We start from the raw sequence: 17398 nt of genomic DNA, 5'->3' as shown, positions 1-17398 counted from the left end.
AGGATCGTTGTTATCGTAATTATTTACAAGTTGTAAGTCAGGCAGGGCTGACACAATAGATATCAGAACAAAGAGCACGATTAACAATTTCATCTTAAGCTTTCCCAAAAACTGGATCTCTGTACCGCTTTTGCCGGCTTTTATTTAATTCATCCCAAATAAGGTGCAATAATCTCTGCGTTATCTATCCTGAGATGCATTCTCCAAAACAATTAAACAGAAACGATATAATCAGATAATAATATTTAAAGATCAGTAAACCGTAAGACCTACATCCTCCTCATCGTAAACCTCCACGCGTTGTGTACTTGTACTTAACCAGTGTAAAAGGACTTGCAATAATTTTGGTCAAAAAAAAAAAATATTTATAAAGATAATTAGTATAGAAATGCAAAATGAGCCAATTGATAAAGCCAAGGTTTTTTTATTGCTTACCCATAAAAAGATTTCTAGAACCAATGGCCTTTTACAAAAATGTTCGTTTTGTACCAAACAGGTTGGAGTCCGCGCTTACACTCCATCAAAGTTCTTCACCATTAATTAAGGGTACTACTCATTTGATTTATTTCTCTCTCTCTCTCTTTTAATCTGACGCCAAATCGTTCGGGTTTAGTCCGTTAGCTTTCGGTTGGCACTCTCTGTTTCGCTAAGAGTTTTTAACAGATTAGGAAAACGTTGTCCGTTAGGCAACTCTGTAAAGTATATGTTAGCAGCTTGCAGAAAACCCCTCCAGCGGCCAAAAGGGCGAGACTACCTGTGGAATGCTCCATTCGAAAAAGCAATTGTAGAAGGGATATAAAACCAATGTTTTTGAATTGTTAATTTATAAAATTGGGTTAAGGCTAGGCGAAAAATCAACAAATATACAAGTAAATGACAGGCCATTTTAAACCCAATGCACCGCATAAGGGGTAAGCAGTTGGTGTTTCTCTCGCACTTATTGGCAAACACTCTTTCACTCACTCTCATTGAAAATTTTGTTAACGGACTTATGGACCCGACGAGATATCCCCTTCTTGTTTTACCATGGTCCAAACGAACGCGGTTGTGAGACGGCCGTTTGTTGTCATTAATCCGCCGAACCTGAGTCCAGACGCAAATATTTATCGGACTAGTTCGCTTCGATCCAAAGCATATATAGACCGCAGCTAACCGAAAACTGTGGAGCCCAAAATAAATGTTTACATCGGGCGACGTCGCGAAACTTGTGGTCATAAGTGAGTTTGAGAGTGGTTCCTGATCGAGTTCTCGTTATTTTTATTGTTGCCGATCTTGTTCCCGTTTTTGCCCCACTGCTCCATTCCAATTGGAGTGATCGTTTGATCGGGTCGGTCCAGAAATATTCTTTATTGATCTCCGGGCCTCTTCGTCGGATTTCGTTCAGATTTCGTCGTCGTGTCTGTTGTCACAGCGAAAATTATTCGTCGCAATCAGCAGAAGCGGCCGAAATTGGCTCATAAAACATAAAAATCGCTTGGCAGCGGCAACAACACGTTATTTAGTTTTATTTATATATATGTACGTGTATATTTAAAATTCGAAGCGAGACGCGAAAGGCAAGGCAAACAAAAAAAGAAAAAACAAAACAAAAACCAAGTGAACGCTTCTACTTTTTCGGTGTGTGTGTGTTTTTGCGAGAATTCCTGTGTGCTTACCTGAGTCCAAACTCTCACCTTTGCAGCCGGCAATTAGCAGTTATCAGCTAGCAACCCCTTCGATCCTCTCTCCGTTCCGTTCAAGAGCAACGTAAAAAGGACAACCGGACACCATGGCAATGCAACGGGAAGCTGGAGTGCAGGATTTCGTCCTCCTGGATCACGTGTCCATGGAGAAGTTCATGGACAACCTGCGAAAGAGGTAAGTTCCAATAAGTTCCAAAGAGTATTTGTAAGTTTAAAGCCCCCAAAAAGTCTTATTGCCGTTAAATTGGAGAAATTTAGGAATGGGATAATTATAAAATTTTACAAAAATCTTTTATGTTCAAAATATTTTTATTTAAGAAAATATTTTTTATTTAATAAAATAGTACTATGCACGTAACTTACTAAGTTTCTCAGTTTTAAAGTCGTTCAAGTTTTCAAATGATTTCCGCTTTTGGAAACACACATATTTCTTTCGTGGTCATAAAAAGTTTACAAGCCGCAATTCAATCTTGTAATGCAATTCCAACTGGCGAATGACCAGCGTGTTTATTGATTCCACCTGGTGGCCTTGTCCTCTGTTTACTTCTCCATTTAATCGACAATACCCCCCAACTCCTCCCCTTTTGGAACCACTTTTCCTCGAGTTTTTTCCCCAAGTTGTTGGTCTAGTTCAAGGCTTCTGTTTTGATCAATTGCCACGCAGAAAAACTGGTTTCGGTTCTTGGCTTTTCCGACTTGATTAAACTGGATTTGTTTATCGGCATTTCAATTAAAGTCGGGCTCCACGTCCCCCGACTTTATCTCCCCCATTTAACCCCTTCCTCAAACTTGTGGTTCCACTCGAGAGCGCACTCAATGGACCCATTTGCATGCTCATTTAAAGTGTTAAACTCTTCTTTTTGTGCCATGACTTTCGGTTTTAAATGCATTCATTAGCGGCATTTTAATTCAATTTGGATGGAATGGAATGAGAAATGGTGTTTGATTTTTGGGGGTGTCTTGAGAAAAGATTTTGTCCAGAAAACAAAATGCATTTATTTAAATTTTAAGAGCTTAAGACAATAACTTTTGACTTCTCAAATAAAAATTTCTATTTGTATTTAAAGCTCTACTTAATTTTTAGACATTGTAATCTAATAATATATACAACAGATAAATTTACAATTTTGTGAAGAAAGAATCTGATATAAACATTACAGCAATGCACTTAGCACACCAATATCTAAGTTAAATATTTATGAAAGTGAAATGCTTGTTACAGTTGCACTCTAAATCAACTGGCACCCTCCCTTTGGAGTGTCAATATTTGTGTGGCCGGCATTGTGGTTCCAGGTGGTTAGCTTCCTGCTATTGTAGTGCCCATTATGTAAAGTTCCTTAACCCCCCGACGACCACGCAGCACAACCCACATGGACCGTATATCATTTCACTTCGTTCCGATTGTCAACAAGTTGTTGCAAGAGCTTCCTTTGGAATATATCCCCATATATATTTCCTTTTTGTCGGGTCGCTGGTTTGCATGGCTGGCTAACTTTCATGAAAAAGCGATCATTATCGGGAAAAGTTCTCGCCGTCCACGTATTTGTTCAACTGATTAGCAGAGGTTTACTAAATAGTGGAAATCTGTGGTCTCGCTTCGACTTTTATGATAATGAGTTCGGTGGCACTGTGTCGGTTTTAATGATTGTTTCGGTTTCTCTCTCCCTAAATATTTTGCAATGCCTATAAATAAATGGGTATACTGATTCACTCTATTATTCGGGCAATGAATCCAGCACTGATTCATCTAATAAGTAAACATATATATTAATTGCTGAACCGACTCCGACGATATATCACAATTACGATTGCTTGGCTTTGATAAGCCAAAAACAAAATGCGTTCGCCTTGAGTGAGCTGTCAGTTGAAATCGCCATCGAAAAAGGAAATTAATTGCCGAGCCAGCCGGTGGAAAACCGTATGCCTATCTACTTAATTGGTAGATTGCATAAGTGTTGAAAGACCATAATTAAAAACAAATTACCGTCCAAGATGCGTTAACCCACTTTGATGGCTCGCAATCCGCTTATCAAAGCATCGCAAGCAAATGAATCTGTGTAAATTGGATTAATTACATAATCGGAGCAAATGCTGTGTTACTAAACACGATTTTCATGTATTACAAGCTCACATGAGCAACGCATAACTCAAATCAATTTGCGATGCATTAATAAATATTTATCAGGAAAGCCGGAAAACTCAGAGGCAACCAAGTTGCGAAAAGCCCCAACAAATTGAGGGTCAAAAACGCGCCAAAGAGCCGAGAAAAGCGAACACGTAATTGGAAATTGCACTCGAAACCTGAAAGAAATGAAAGAAATCCAGCGAAACAAACTCACTTTCATTTGGCATGGTGCATCGGGTAAATCAATCAAATGGGAAATATATAAGCAACTAGTTTGCAATGCTATATAAAGCGTACCTGTTTGGCAGATGACATCACACACATCAAATACAATATTATATTATACTATTTGGTAGCCTATAAAAACCTCTAGAAATAATTTATTTTAAATAAATTAAATGTACGTAATCCCCTCGCTGTGAGTCACTCTGTGTATCTTGCAGATACTCAAGTCAACAGAAAGAAAACTGAAAAAAATGCCATGGCGTAGCCAAAATACGAACCGGTTGATGGCGTCAGTTTGGCCGAGACTCACCCACAAAATAGAAGACGGGGGAAAAAAATGTGTGTTTGGATGAAAACTTGTTTCACTTGCCCGAAACGACCGAAAAGTTTCCTCGATCCCCAAAAAACAGAAACGATCTTTGTTTGCCGCAAACCAAGTTCACAGTATTCCAATTTTACGACTGTCATTAAGTCGAGTGTCCTCACGGGAGGGCCAAGAACCCCATAAAATCCCTGATTGATTGCCCTTTGACCCTTTGACTGCCCCGAGTGCATCACTTTCAAGTGCCCCATTTTGTGTCTACTTAGCCGATGGGCTTTGTTTTTCTGTATTTTCGACACTTGTTTACGCATTTATTTGGCCTATATTTCTGGTTGATTCAGTGTTTACAGCCCTCGTCTTTTCCATGAACTGCCGTTGAACTTTTGCCTCTGGGAAATCATTTATTTGGGGCAATGAATTTTTTGATAATATTTTCTGGCTTGTTAAGTGATATGTTTGACAACGAGGAAAATCTCTTTTGTGTGACAAGGTGAAGGATCTGTAAACGAGTATGTTTTCATTGCCAATATAATTCCTTTACGTATATATTTTAATTTTATACTTTTTATTGCAAAGCAAGCCCAATAACCTTTGGACTAATATTCTATTATCTATTATCAGTTATTGAAGAAGTTTATGGTTCTTTCAACTAGTTGTAAACTCAAGGAATCCTTCGGGGACAAACCTTTTTTATTCCTATCAGTGTTTAAGGCTTATCACAGCACACCCACTTAACAAAAGTTCTTGAGAGTTCAAAGTGGGTCTTCCCATTCAGCCACTTCATAAATCGAGCGCGAATATATCAGCGATTCCAGACAACTATATAAGCTGATGATTCATACCCATGACGATATCCACTTTCAATGTTAACGACAAACTGCATTTCATTTTCATTTAAATGCTTCTCACTTTGCTTATACTTCTACTGATTTTATTTTATGTACTTTTTGGTTGTGCCAAGGCTTAGATTTTAGTATTCCACAGGCAACACTAAAATGCACTAAGCAAAATATTTTTTATTTGGAAAGATAGGTGTGTTTATAGGTAACAGAAAACCCAAACCCAAGTAAATAAAACGAGAATTTATGGCTATTTAAAGTGCTGCATGTTAATCAATGACTGTCAAAAATCTTGGGTACCTTCACTTGAGTAATTCCTCAAAAGGAACGATCTTATCGCCTAGCCAGAACTGATAATGTTTATTTATCAAAAATAGAAAAAACCCCCTTATATTTGGTAACTGAAACCAACTTTGGCGCTATATGGCAAGGCATTTCTATATTTATTTATGTACTGAGGTCTTGAACAGCGCCAAAGGTGCGATAAGATTGCACACTTCCACCGAAGTGCCGGAATTTGTCGCAGAAAACCGTTTATACATAGGCGCCTATACCATACTAGTATACTTCGATAACCATGGCTGATACCTGCGCCAAGGTGATAAGTTAACTTTCGGTTATGCAATTGTTGCGGCGAGACCTTCCACTGGATTAGGTTTCCATTTATGCCCGTTAATACTTCTCCTTGCCAATTGTATATATCGACTATTTATTTATACATTCCCAGCTGATAACCGTGCGATATTCCCCCTTCTTTGTTATGTGGAAAAATATTAAAGATGCCGTGAAACGTAAACAATTTTCAGCTTTTTCAGAGGGGAAGAAAGCCATTAAAGACTTCAAGGAGGCTTATTGGATTTCCGATGGCAATCAGAGATTGTCTGTTTATTTGTAGAGTGCAGAAAGGTAGTGGGAGTTGCATTGTCTTGGATCTGATGGTTCAAAGGAAGTCTTTCAGCTGGTCGAGAGTACAAAGAATAAAACCACCCGATCCTCACCCTACTTTTCACCTTGCAAGTTTATATAGTCATTCGATAAGGGCTATCAAGCCAATTGCCCCAAGATAAGCACTTCTAATAGCGAAACGGAAATCAAATCATTTACATAACGTAACCGCTTCGATTTGATTGCCTGTTTTCTGCCGGTGTTTTCCTCCTCTGCCGAGCCATAAACTTGGTTAATGTGCAAATTCTCGGAAGAAAAGCATAAAGCATTGAACCTCTAAAATGGAAATGAGAATGGAAATTGAAATGGAAATGGAAAGGGGCAACGTCTTGGAACGACCTGAGTATCCGTCTAGACGACGGCGGAGTGCCATAGTATTCCCGCTCTATTTGTTTATCCAGATCCGGGCAATGTTTGTCATTCGCATTGCAATAACTTCTACTTCGAGCAGAAGTCCGAGGAAAATCCAGTGGCATCTGCATTTCGTTTACACAAGTCTTTAGCGGCCTGCCGTCCAGACTTTTCAGGCATTTTTTTCTGCTCCTGTTAATTGATTTGCGTTTGAGTCTGGTGTAAATTGAAGTTAATTCGAAGGCATGGCCCAGATGCAATTGTGCATTGCATTGCGCAAATTGAGGGAAAATATAACAGCAGAGGCAAAGGAGAATGGAAAACATCGTTGAAAAGTATCTCGGGAAAATTCTGCAGATGGTCGGTAGACAGGAGTGGAACTAGAAAAGGAAAATTACGTTTTATAATGAGATGGAACAGCTTTTACGATCCGATCCGATGTTGTGGTTCCCATGAAAGTTATTATTGGCAGACGTTCAACAAATTTATGAGGGAACTTGACCTATCCGCTGTTTTATAAGGGAATTATTTTTAATTATTCAGGAATGTTTTTAGGGTTTTATGGGGGAATATAGGAAAACCTTCAAAACCTCGAAACTTAAAAAAAAGCAATTATTTATTTTTAACAATTCTTAAAAAGTATTTTTTATTTGCTTAAAATTTTAATAATATTTATAGGTACATATGTAAATAGAATACTTTATTATTTTGTTTTTTAACATCTATCCAAAAAGAAGATATACCATTTCTTTTAAACTTCCCTCACACATAAGCTTGCAGTCAATAAATCGACTAAATTCAATTAGATAACAAAATAAACAAACCCCTATTAAGGCAAATAAAAACATTGACCCAATAAAAGCCAAGTTTGTTGACCAATTTATGACGTCAGCCCCAGGCAAATATTTTCCGAGCGCCGTCTGTATTTTGCCCATGAAAAATGCACTGTTAGCTTATTGATTTTCCGTCTGGGATGGAGTACGATTTTCCAAATCAAATGATTCATCGGGTGGCACGAGAAGGCGTCGCAATTTATTAATGGCTATATGCAAATCGCTCTTTAGAGCACCCAATGCTGACTCACACTTGTTAGCACTCTAAGCCAACAATTTGTTTACTGATACATGTTTTTATTAAATAATACTAGATGCCAATGCCATGTTCTCGGTTTCAGGAAGATGAGTCAGTAAAAATAATAAAAGTATCGGTGTGAAAACAAAATGTTTAAACACAAAGTGCATCAGAACAATTTGTTGCTGGCTATTGGAATTTCGTTTAGTCGAGTGTACGAGTATGTCGATATAATTGTTTTCTTTCTTTTTTTACTTTATCTTGATTACGTCATTTGGCTGTGGGTAAAGAAAGACACTCACAGTAAACGACAGTCGTTATAACGAATATACATATATCCAAGACGAGTTTATGAAGTGCGCGAAAGAATGAACATGAAAATGTGCGAAGACAGCAATAAGAACTTAATTTATGTATGTTTCTGTTGGAGAATCCAAAAGGGGGAGACTGAAATCATGTGTTGGCACTTGAGTAAATAAATAAAATAAAAAAATATTTGGTAAATTTGGAGGGCAAGTACAGCAGAAGATAACTATGACAAATGGGGTGCAGCAAAGAGTTTTCGAATGATAAGACTCTTTTGGGTTTTTTTTTTATTTTGACTGTTATATGTCATACTTTTGCAAGATAAGAGGTTTATTGTTATTATTAAAGAAAGTTTACTGAATGAAATAAAAAATACGTTATGCTGTTTCTTTTTAAACAATTGTATATTGTACCATCTTAAATAATCTCAAAAACACACATTTTATAACTACGTTAAATAATGCATAATGTTAAACACATTTAAAAATATTTTTAGTTTTGTTTTCTTTTGTTTTCATGAAATATAATTATAAATATAGTATTTCGACCAGTTCTAAAAGAGTTGTAATGTTGTTGAACTTGGGCTATCTTGTTTATCTTTTTTATCTCAAAGGGTTGTAACTTTTTTTTTCATACACCTTCCGAGCAATGACCCCAAATAAAAAACAAAACCCCATTTCATTTGACAGAGATTTACAATTGCTGACCAATAAGTCCGGTTTTCGACAATTACCTGCCTGCCGGCTGACAATTTCTTTAGCCCAGTTGGGCCCTCCTCCGCAAAAGGCGAGTTGAGTGGGGAGTCATGCGGGTGCCAAACAAAATTTGACGTGTTGTCAATCATACGCACCGTGGGCGTTCACCCACCCCCACACACTCACACACACACGCCCCCACCACATGGTGTCAATATGGTGTACTGGTATATGGTTCTTTTGGGGGAAATCATAGAAATCGCGGCGGTGGAAACTTTTTCGGATTGGGTTTCCATGCGCTAAGAGGCTTGCCATTTGCTGCCTGCCCTTTTGCCGCTGAGTGCAACTCAAAACGATGGCCCCAAATAGTTAAAAAGCGTGCTAAACACTTGCTTTCTTGGCCATCGGCTGGAGTTCAGTGGTTCGGCGTTTAGTCATTTGTCGCCTGTCACACTTTTGACCCACATGTCTGGGCGGCAAAAGTAACAGAGAGCAGCAGCAGAAAAAAAAAAAAAAACCAAAAACGGAAAGAAACTGAAGGCAGAAAAAAAAAGCCAGCAGCCATCTATAAATAAGCACTGAAAAGTTAAGTAAAAACATGTGTTTCAGAAGGGGAAATGGGCCCCGACCAGCAGCCAAAACATAAATACAAACAAATGCGCGTATTAAGTGTATTGTTTTAATCGTCTTCATTCCCTCATTTCGGACTAACAAAAACGACTAACTGTTTGGTTTTGGCTTAGACTTGACTCGCTTTGGTTTTAACAATTTCACCGTTTCTTTGTCTGCTAATTTAGTACTTCATTTTCATTTTTATTCGGTTTCAGTTTCAGTTTCTGTATTTTATTTTTTCATTTCTATGTCCAGGGTTTTGTAATACTTGTTGCACGGCATGGGCTGGACTCTTGGTTATGTGGCTCATCTGTGGGGCAATTTGTAGTCGGTAATGGTGTAACTCTTACTTTCGGGCCAGTCTGGGTAATTTTCTTGGGAACCGTGGCCACTAATTTGCATCGGGTTGGCTTTCAAATGAGTTCATTAAGACGGACACTGAAATTGGGTAAAAACTCGAGCATATTGTGATATAATTACCGAAGAAATAAGCAGGTAGTATTAAAGGCTTAAGGATTGAGTTCATTACTGATTTCATTAAAATGATACCAGAAATTTTTAATAGAAAAATTTGTTTTTCCAACTAAAATAAAATTAGATTTCTTAGTAACAACCAAACTACTTGAAATTGTTATATTATCAAAGATAGATGAAAATGTCTACATGTTATCAATACAATTTCAAAGTAAAACTAATTGAGTACATGACAACTAATTTCTAACTAATCTTATACTTTAAGTGCAAACTGATTTTGTAGCTGGAAAGAAAATGTTTAGGTTTAAGTAAAACCTTTAGCACTGAGATATTAAAATTACACGTATAGTAATAAAAGTAAGAAATAAAATTAAAACTTTCCCCTTATTTTGTTTTAAGCACTCCTATACAATTTAACATATTCCCCAAAAGAATATTTCACCTTCTCATACAATTCAATAGAAGACTATTAGCTATTTTCATTGTCTATATGTATATCCAAAGTGACCCACTTACCGAACCGAATGCATTTTATGAACACAACAACTTTTATACCCAATCTTTTGGCGCCTTACAAATTGAGCACAAAACAAATGCATCCACATATGCAGCCCATTGCAGTCAATCAAAAACGCGGGAAAATAGATCGAAAACTTGATCCACATAGCAGCGGTCAATTATATTGATCGGCACGTCGTGTGGAGCAGGTATCTCATGAAAACCCGAATATCCACGGATGTTGGAAAAGCAATTTTCGAAATGAAAGCTGCAGGCGCCAACGACGGGGGTTCTGGTGCCCCGCCTTCAACACCCACTTATTTTCCCAGCCAGCATTTATTTTAGTTACCTCCAACCCCGATGAATCTATTGCGTAATACCAGGGGAAATGCCTTTCCAAACACTGCACCAAGTAATGTTCGTCCATCCATTGCTCTTTCCCAGATTCCAAGTCGGGTCCATCTACACATACATCGGCGAGGTGTGCGTCTCGATGAATCCCTACAGACAGATGAACATCTACGATCCGGAGACGATCCGCAAGTACAAGGGTCGGGAGCTCTTCGAGAATCCCCCGCACTTGTTCGCCATCGCCGATGCCGCCTACAGGGTTCTCAAGCAGCGCCAGCAGGACACCTGCATCCTCATATCCGGAGAATCGGGAGCTGGAAAGACCGAAGCCTCCAAGATCATCATGAAGTACATTGCTGCCGTGACAAATGCCCAGGGACAGAACGAGATCGAAAGGTGAGTGATAGATAATATTTTATGATCACTGATTTAATAGAAAGACAGTCTTTAAATAAAGATAGAAAGACTAATAGAAATTTGTAATCCTTTAAAAATAAATTTAAAATCTTTCTAAACAATAAATTCTTTTCTCGAACGGGTAATTTAATTCAGAAACTATTGTTTACAAAAAAGAACTAAATTATGCTTCCAAACATTTACCCCAAACAAAACCACCGTTTCTTTTTAATTACCAAGTACCAGGAGAATTAAAGTTGAAAGCCCTAAATAGTAGGTAATGCAAATAAGTTTAGTTAATTTAGTCGCTCCCAAGCAGTTTGCCCCGCTTACATAGTAAATATGTCTATCAATTTGGGTGGCAAAGCCACTCTATATGCATAGGATGATGGAACGCTTTCGGCCTTATCACAATACTGTGAACCAGGCGATGGGAACCGAACCTCCTCGATCTATAACATGTGGATCCCAGAGAAAACTACTCAGATTGGCCATTGTGTTGCATGCAAATGCGCAATGGAATTCTCATTGGGGGAGCCTGAGTACAAGGCGCCTGCTAATTAAACATTCCCCAGATGGGCAATAATCGCTCACATGGTCATCGCGTGACCCATAACCCCGGATGACATCAGTGACGGCCTGCAACTTAAGTTGCCAAATTAATTGCCCCACTAATTGCCTTCCCCGACCAACCGACCAACCAACCAACCACTTTGCCCCAGGAACTTTTATCACTTGGGTGTAGTTTAAGGTGCCCCATAAAAGAAAAAGAGCGCCAAGACCTCCGCGACCAAGCCCCAAACACAATGACGAACTAAATTGCCAATTTTTAGTGCCTCGAATGAAATTTAAAACGACGTTTACTATAGTTTGGGTGATTGGGGCGAGTGCCATTTTCCAAATTACTTTTCCCAAGGAACAAAGGGAATTTGTGAAGCTCCAAGGAAACCTTTATTAAGTTTGATTGCTTTTTTAATAACGTCGATTTGATTTTAACGAGTTCTTTATTGTAATCTGCTATGCTGAAAAAATTAATTTTTGTCATCAGAATATTCATTATTCGTGGTCGCTTTTAGTTTATTTGAGTCTGAGGTAGTAAAAGAAGCTCTTAGATTATGCTTTTAAATGGTTGGTTTTAATGGTTCTTTAATTTAATATAAAGGAAATACATAATTCCAAGTTTTACTTAATTTAAAGTCCATTTTTGGTGTTGTTTTAAACATTTTTATTCGTTTTAAAATATTATAAGAAGTATTTAAAAATGTAATCATTTATTATTTATTGTTACTAAGGTTCAATTTTTTAATGTCCCGAGTCCACATTTGTTTAACACATCCTATTCTTTCTATTTTCATCATATCCCAGAGTTAAAAACGTCCTTATCCAAAGCAACGCGATCCTGGAGACCTTCGGCAATGCGAAGACCAATCGCAACGACAACTCGAGTCGCTTCGGAAAGTACATGGACATCGAGTTCGACTACAAGGCGGATCCCGTGGGTGGCATCATTACCAACTACCTCCTGGAGAAGTCGCGAGTGGTGCAGCAGCAGCCTGGAGAGCGCAACTTCCACAGTTTTTACCAGGTGAGTTGTGGGTTGTTAGTTGTGGGTGGATCGAGCTGTTGCTGTGGGAAGCTATTCGTGTGTGGCATTAAGTACACGATTATTTACCAAGTGAGTCAGCGTGACGCGTGCCAGGTGACGAAAGGTGTTTCGGTGGGTGGTTTCCAAATTATGTACTTTGGGGTGTCGTGTTGTTCCCGCAATGATGCTTTTTTTTCGGCTGGTTAGACATTTATTGTCGCTCGTTTTTTTTTGTTTTCGGGTGCAGCTTTCCCGCAGGCGTGTAAACATAGGTGGTTATTTAAGTTGAGTGTTGAGGCCATTTGATATAGTTTTATGAGGGGGCAATATACAAAAAATATATACACCCTGTTATTATATGACTTTATTAAGTTTCAAGTTCGGTGGTAAAAAAATAATAAGTAAAAGTAATAAAAAAGTAAAAAGTAACAAAAGTAAAAATATGTATCAAAATTTTTAATTTTTGTCACTCCGTTCTTCCGTTCCAAAATATCCAAAATATTTTAATTATTTACATCCTTTAAATTGTTTCATGGAGATAATATGCAAAACATATAGAGAACATTCTTTTAACTGATTAAAGTCAAAAAGAACACATTCCACACTCAATTATCTCAAACCCGAAAACTATTCATTAATTTAATTAAGTTAGCTGACAGCTGGAAACACAGTTTATATTGTTCGCATTCTAAGCGTTTACAATCTGATGATATCATGGAAAACATGATAAAATAGTCTCACAAAAGACTCATCCAGTAAAGCAGAAAAAATAAAACGTCACAATTTAACAGATTACTCATTATTCAAGGCGTTACCCACTCGCGATTCGAATATATTCCCACCCATTGATCAGCTCAATTTAACCCGTTGAGGTGATAATTGATCGCTATATCCGATGTGTATCGAAAGTATTTGATCAATGTGAGACACTTTTAGCACATTTATCATCTGGAAACACTTAATCAAGTGGAATATTTGATCTGGTTTCTGTTAGCGATCGACAATTTGCTTTTGTTTTTTGTTTATTTTTAAAATTGACTCCAAAATAAATATTGTGCCATATTATGAAAGTCTGCATCGGTCATAAATTCCTAACATGGCCAAGATATTGTTGTTTATGACTACCTAGGGTACTTTTTCTCTAGAAAAATAAACAGAACCTAAACTGACTCACACCTGTAAAAACGCCGATAAGCATTTAGATTTTTATTGATAGTTCGTTTATGCCTTTCCCAACGTTAAATATCTATTAAAGTTGTGAGGACGCAAATTACTCAACTGATAAATTAAGTTATCAATATTATTAAGTTATCTGGGATGATATAATAGGAAAAATATGCCCTGAGTCTGTTGATTGGGGGGTTATTTACTCTGGTTTAATAACACATAAAAGAATTTTATGATAAAATTTTAAAATTGAACTTGTCACTAAAATTTGCAATTCCTTAACTTAAATGACAACTACCAAACAGAAAACAGAAAACGGAAGTTCAATTATAGTTAGCACGTCTACTAATTGTCTGCTGTGCTAAATTCTTGGGACATGGCTATGGACATGAATTTATTATTAAATGGTTGCAATTGCTAAATTAATACCTCCAACCATATATATCGTATTCCATTTTAGTTGCTTCGTGGAGCCAACGACAACGAACTGCGACAATATGAGCTGCAAAAGGAAACCGGCAAATATCACTACTTGAACCAGGGAAGCATGGACATCCTGACTGAGAAGTCCGACTATAAGGGAACCTGCAATGCCTTCAAGACCCTGGGATTCTCCACGGACGAGGTGCAGACCATTTGGCGAACAATTGCCGCCATTCTGCACTTGGGAAATGTGGAATTTCAAAGTGAGTACTAATAGTTTAGTATAATCAAAGAATTTATATTCATTTTAAATTAAATTACAGCCATCGAGGATGAGTTGGTCATCAGCAATAAACAACACTTGAAGTCCACTGCCAAGTTGCTCCAGGTCACTGAATCCGAACTCTCGGAGGCCTTAACCAAAAGGGTAATTGCCGCTGGAGGAAATGTGATGCAAAAGGATCACAATGCCACGCAGGCGGAGTACGGAAAGGATGCTCTGGCCAAGGCCATCTACGATCGCCTCTTCACCTGGATCATTTCCCGCATCAACCGGGCAATCCTCTTCCGTGGTAGCAAAACTCAGGCGAGATTTAATTCGGTCATCGGAGTGCTGGATATTTACGGATTCGAGATCTTCGACTGCAACAGTTTTGAGCAGTTCTGCATTAACTACTGCAATGAGAAACTGCAGCAGTTGTTCATAGGTGAGATATTTGCATATTTTACTGTGAATATAAATTAATTATTTGGTTCATCCCTTTCAGAATTGGTTTTGAAACAGGAGCAGGAGGAGTATCAGCGAGAGGGCATCGAATGGACCAATATTGATTACTTCAACAACAAGGTATTGTTTAAACACTAATTAGTAACTTTTTATTCGAAGGTATATCTATCGGATATCATCTTTAAGAAGGAAAACAGTTACCAAAGTAACTAACCCACAAAAACACTTAATTCCAGATCATTTGCGACCTGGTTGAGCAGCCGCACAAGGGCATAATCGCCATCATGGACGAGGCCTGTCTGAGCGTAGGAAAAGTCACGGATGATACACTCCTGGGGGCGATGGACAAGAACCTGAGCAAACACCCCCACTACACGAGTCGCCAGCTGAAGCCGACGGACAAGGAGCTGAAGCACCGCGAGGACTTCCGGATCACCCATTATGCCGGCGATGTGATCTACAACATCAACGGATTCATCGAGAAGAACAAGGACACGTTGTATCAGGACTTCAAGCGCCTGTTGCACAGGTCCAAGGACGCCAATCTGAGTGAGATGTGGCCCGAGGGAGCGCAGGACATCAAGAAGACCACCAAGAGACCCTTGACCGCCGGAACCCTCTTCCAGAGATCGATGGCTGACTTGGTGGTGACTCTCCTCAAGAAGGAACCCTTCTATGTGCGCTGCATCAAGCCGAATGATATTAAGAGCTCCACAGTTTTCGATGAGGAGCGAGTGCAGCACCAGGTGCGATATCTGGGTCTGCTGGAAAATCTGCGCGTTCGTCGCGCAGGATTCGTGCATCGCCAGCGTTACGATAAGTTCCTGCTGCGCTACAAGATGATCTCGCAGTACACTTGGCCCAATTTCCGGGCTGGAAGCGATCGCGATGGAGTCAGGGTTCTCATCGAGGAGCGCGGCTTTGCGCAGGATGTGAAGTACGGACACACGAAGATCTTCATCCGCTCGCCGAAAACTCTGTTTGCCTTGGAGCAGCAGAGGAACGAGATGATACCGCATATTGTGACCCTGCTGCAGAAACGAGTTCGTGGCTGGATCGCCAGGAGGAACTACAAGAAGATGAAGGCGGCCATTGCGATCATGCGGGCCTACAAGACGTACAAGCTGCGCAGCTACGTCCAGGAGCTGGCCAATCGATTCCGGAACGCCAAGCAGATGAGGGACTACGGCAAGAGCATCCAGTGGCCGCAGCCGCCGCTCGCCGGACGAAAGGCGGAGGCCAAGCTGCACAGGCTGTTCGACATTTGGCGCGCCTGCATGATCCTGCGCAAGTATCCCCGCTCCGAGTGGCCCCAGTTGCGGCTGCAGATCATCGCAGCCACCGCCTTGGCTGGAAGGCGTCCCTATTGGGGCCAGCAGCGCCGTTGGTTGGGTGACTACCTCGCTCGGTCGCAGGACAACAGCGGTTACGAGGTCTACAACACGATTGTGCGGAACGTGAAGAACCAAGTGGGCGACTCCTTCCGCCAGGTGCACTTCTCCTCCTTCGCCAAGAAGTTCAACCACCACAACAAGCAGGAAGATCGAGCCTTCTTCATCACCGACTCAATGATCTACAAGCTGGAGGGAATCAAGAGGAAGTTCAAGCTAATGAAGCATTCTGTTGGAATCAGAGAGGTGAGTAGATGACCAAATAGATCAAATAGTACCTTACTAAACCCAAATTTTTCCCTTTACAGTTGACTTCCATTAGTGTTACTCCTGGACGGGATCAACTGATTGTCTTCCACTCGTCCGAAAACAAGGACTTTGTGTTTTCGCTGCAGGGCGAGTACACTCCCCTCAAGGAAGATCGCATTGGCGAATTGGTGGGCATTATCTGCAAGAAGTACCACGAGTGAGTTGAAACCCCATATTAATTATAAACCGAATCCTAAACATAATTCCCTTTTCTAGCTTAACTGCAACCGAGTTGCGTGTGGATGTGAGCAGCAACATTGCCTGCCGATTGAATGGCAAGTCGAGGACTATTTCCGTGCAGGCAGCTTCAAACGTGGAGATTCCCAACTTCCACCATAAGGAGGGCAATATCATCTTCGAGGTGCCGGCATCATATTGCGTTTAATGGGAGCGGAGCTTCTCTCCCCAATCGTATTGTAAATTATGGAACTTAATTTAAGGACAGGGTTAAGTCCGCCCTTTTTTTCTACTTGTGACCCAATTTTGTCCAACCGGACAAGTCAACTCTGTGTATACCGTGCCTTCTGCTAACGACAACAACAACCGCTTTGTAGTTTTTAGAAAAAACGTCTTCTAGTTAGTCCTATCTGTTTTGTGTGTTTGTTTGATCGAGGCATTGATTGTAATTTTGTACATTTTTCTATTACCTATGCGTTAAGGAGATATTTATTTACCATCCATGTGAGAGCCGGTTGAGCTGGCAGACGAGTTAACAAGAAAGTATTAAATGTACTTTGTGCATTTCTTCAAATATGATTCACAGCACACGACAAACCTTTTGTATTGATCAGCGAAACAAGTTTGTACTTAAACGTAGTTCACGAACATATGTGTGCCATTCGCAATTAATATTATTTTAATAATATACGAAATAAAAACTGTAAACTTTGTACTTGAAAACTGA

At 39.4% G+C, this 17398-nt stretch overlaps 1 protein-coding gene and 1 long non-coding RNA gene across 3 annotated transcripts; one reads left to right on the top strand and one right to left on the bottom strand.

Annotated features, from left to right (window-relative positions):
- Nucleotides 1-659: 659 nt before the first annotated feature.
- LOC108089144 lies at nt 660-1076 on the bottom strand. The gene is made up of 2 exons (XR_001771269.2): nt 964-1076; nt 660-692 (listed from the first exon to the last, which is right to left on the bottom strand). It is a non-coding gene; the product is annotated as an uncharacterized LOC108089144 (long non-coding RNA).
- On the top strand, nt 1061-17394 carry LOC108089139 (unconventional myosin ID). 2 transcript variants are annotated; one of them, XM_017187258.2, is made up of 10 exons: nt 1061-1217; nt 1682-1857; nt 10590-10892; nt 12258-12477; nt 14105-14330; nt 14391-14774; nt 14835-14914; nt 15031-16431; nt 16494-16651; nt 16711-17394. In XM_017187258.2, the coding sequence occupies exons 2-10, from the start codon at nt 1769-1771 to the stop codon at nt 16877-16879; spliced, it is 3030 nt and encodes a 1009-aa protein (XP_017042747.1). In that variant the 5' UTR covers nt 1061-1217; nt 1682-1768; the 3' UTR covers nt 16880-17394. The 2 variants fall into 2 exon arrangements, with proteins under 2 accessions (XP_017042747.1, XP_017042748.1); XM_017187259.1 differs by lacking the exon at nt 1061-1217 and adding an exon at nt 1594-1617.
- The last annotated feature ends 4 nt before the right edge of the window (nt 17395-17398 follow it).

This window comes from Drosophila ficusphila, unplaced genomic scaffold (genome assembly GCF_018152265.1).
Source record: "Drosophila ficusphila isolate 14025-0441.05 unplaced genomic scaffold, ASM1815226v1 contig_723, whole genome shotgun sequence".
Classification (NCBI taxonomy): domain Eukaryota; kingdom Metazoa; phylum Arthropoda; class Insecta; order Diptera; family Drosophilidae; genus Drosophila; species Drosophila ficusphila.
This window is presented reverse-complemented; position numbering and strand designations above follow the sequence as displayed.

What these genes read in the sequence shown, in the direction of transcription:
- LOC108089139 (XM_017187258.2), top strand. Translation starts at nt 1,769, where the DNA reads ATGGCAATGCAACGGGAAGCTGGAGTGCAGGATTTCGTCCTCCTGGAT. An exon ending in ATGGACAACCTGCGAAAGAG is followed by an intron (nt 1,858 to 10,589) that starts GTAAGTTCCAAT and finishes GCTCTTTCCCAG; the next exon opens with ATTCCAAGTCGGGTCCATCT. An exon ending in ATTCTGTTGGAATCAGAGAG is followed by an intron (nt 16,432 to 16,493) that starts GTGAGTAGATGA and finishes TTCCCTTTACAG; the next exon opens with TTGACTTCCATTAGTGTTAC.